The 2,515-nt window shown below is 47.8% G+C and overlaps 1 protein-coding gene across 1 annotated transcript in view; it reads right to left on the bottom strand.

The window, feature by feature from the left end:
- Positions 1–13: 13 nt before the first annotated feature.
- Positions 14–2,515, bottom strand: part of LOC114073362 (argininosuccinate lyase-like) — a 3,988-nt gene continuing 1,486 nt past the window's right edge. Inside the window, exons 3-6 of the mRNA XM_027911130.1 lie at positions 1,531–1,725; positions 803–886; positions 437–493; positions 14–173 (exon numbers count right to left, since the gene is read on the bottom strand). Coding sequence (XP_027766931.1) covers positions 72–173; positions 437–493; positions 803–886; positions 1,531–1,725 — 438 coding nt within the window. The 3' untranslated portion in view covers positions 14–71. The remainder of the gene's footprint in view (positions 174–436; positions 494–802; positions 887–1,530; positions 1,726–2,515) is intronic.

Genomic DNA, 2,515 nt, shown 5'->3' on the forward strand with positions numbered 1-2,515 from the left:
CACTGCTGTCACTCAAAGAACAAGCCTACAGGTCTCCTGGCCCAGCCAAGGCCCTGGATTTGGGAAAGGACTTACATGGCAGCGCGTTCCACCAGGGTCTTGATGAGCTGCAGGAGGTGTGTGGAGATGACAGAGAGGGAATTCTTCATGAACAGCTTCAAGTCAGTCACAACCTGCGTGAGATTGGCCACAGTCAGACAATACAGAATATGACACATGTGGTGACTGGCCACTTTTATTGCAAAGTAAACCCCTCCTTGTATTGTGTAATGGGAAGGTACATCTTCTTCTCATCATTTGGTCATATTTATGTGGTGATGTCACTATTTCTTGCTCTCCAGGAAGAGTTCCAAAGGCCATGTTGGTCTGAGGTCTCCTAAAATGAGGAGGGGGAGGTGGGGAAATACAAAGGAGAAAAAAATTATTCTGTGCATACCTGATCATTCCTGCTTCTTCCAGTGTGCAACTTCCCAGCTACATCTCCAATCAGCTCCTGACAACAAGAGGAGGATTTCTGTCAGTCTCTCTGTGTTCTAAGCAAGACACTCCACAAGCAGATCTCCTCCCTGCCTGGAAGGGACTCAGCTCTAGGATCCTGTGAGTGCCCAGGGGATTGTTGTGGGGAAGGGCAGGTTTGGGTTCTGTTTTTGTACAGTGCCACTTCTATGGAAGGGGCCTTGGAGTCACTGGACTGTGCACTTGGGATCCAGAGGAATTTCACAGAGGGACAGAGGCACATGCCCTTAACATCAGGCAGATGCAGCTACAGAGGAACAGGACCAAGAGGATAGAGAACCCAAACCTTTAGTCTGCGTTCGTTGGCAGTGTGGATGTCCTCATCAGTTTGGATCACGCCAAAGACTCCTTTGGACCATTCCTCAGAGATCTACAAACACCACAGAAACACCAGTCAGCTGCAACAGTTACCCTGCTGTGTGTGGGGGCTCTAAGGGTCCCCAGCAAATACCAACTCCTGCCACCCTCATGAAAACTGAACCCCAAAGTGTTAAGTCTCATGTGAGCTCTGCTATTCAGGCCGAGGCTGGCTGCTTGCTGTATCCTGATATTCTGGGCTACTGGGATTCATCTCTCTTCCCATGCCAATCCTGCAGTGTTATGGCTATAGGAGGATTTAATCATTGCAAGAAAGAAGTCAGCCAAAACATCAGTGATTGCTTTAGCATTGTCCACCAAGGTTTTCCTGTAAAACATTGTACAGACTCACCGTTGCCCGTGGTGGGTGAGCAACAACAATGGGTATTTTTTAAAAAGCCTTTCGCCGCTGACTCCTCTTCCCCCCTAGACATTGTCTCCTACCAGAGGGCAGCCACACTCAAAAGGATTCCCACATGCCAGCAGGAAAAGAATGTCCTTACTTCATACTGAAAGGATTCCTAGTGAATGTTAGGTCTGAAGAGGACGGGACACGAGGACATTTAAAGATGCTCTTTAGAACAGCAACTCAGATGTTGTCAGGTTAAGGAGCCACTCATTCCAGCACACATGACAGTTTGTGGAGGGCAGACATACCTTTTCCAGGCCACTCAGGATCTTCTCCAGCTCAGTTTTAGACAGAATCCCAGCCTTCTCCAAGGCTTTGGCATAAGCCATGCTCCCCTGGATATCAACCTCAGACAGTCTCTGGTCAACGGTAATGGAAGCGCTGAGCATCTCCATGACTGGATCTGTGCTTCCGACAAACCTTCCCGCCATCATTTTATCCCCCTGCAAGTAATGAAGTTGAGAGGCATGTTCAAAAGACTTATGGAGATATCCCCTAAAAATCAGTTAATGTCCATCCCACTCCTTATCAAACTAAAACTGAGGACAATCTCAGGAATGGAGGTTTTTTCAGTCTATACCACTGACCAGAAAAACCTTGGACTTTAATGCCTTTGGCAAGCAGTTGTAGAGGTGGAGTGCATGTCACTGTCACTAGAATTTAGTCCCTGAGGTTTCAGGTGTGGCTTGGGAATCCTCCAAGACCTTTTACTCCTGCAGGACTCTGCAGGGAGAATGGCCTGTCTGTGAAAATAAGTATCAGGACCATGGGGTGCAAGACCAGCGTGGAAGTCTCTTTTAAGGCAGCTGCTGATCACAGACCCTTTGAGAGTCTCCTGACAGGGGAAAAAAGTCAGGGAGATATACTGAAAGCTGGTATCTACTACTACTTGAAATATTAAAAAATATCCCACTCTTTTAGGGAGGCTGCAAGAAAATACTGAGTTGACAAAGAGCTGTGGGCCAGCACAAGCCACATCCTATAAGACACTCCTGTACCCATCCAGTGTGTGAAGTTACCGTTTGAAGAATCTCCAGAGTCCACGACGTTCTTGCAAGTTTTGGCATAAAATTGAGATAAAACCGGCAAAGGTGCAGATTGCAGAAAGGGAGGTCTGTGTGCCTTTCGGTGTCACAAATGTTAGCGTAAAGTGAAAAAAAAAGAACGAGAAAAAAAGCCCAAAGTACCCCCGGCAGGGCTCGGAAGATGCGCGGGGCAGGGCGGGCGGCCGAG

Source organism: Empidonax traillii, unplaced genomic scaffold, assembly GCF_003031625.1.
Source record: "Empidonax traillii isolate 1590-97213 ecotype Southwest subspecies unplaced genomic scaffold, ASM303162v1 scaffold6188:size6396, whole genome shotgun sequence".
NCBI lineage: Eukaryota > Metazoa > Chordata > Aves > Passeriformes > Tyrannidae > Empidonax > Empidonax traillii.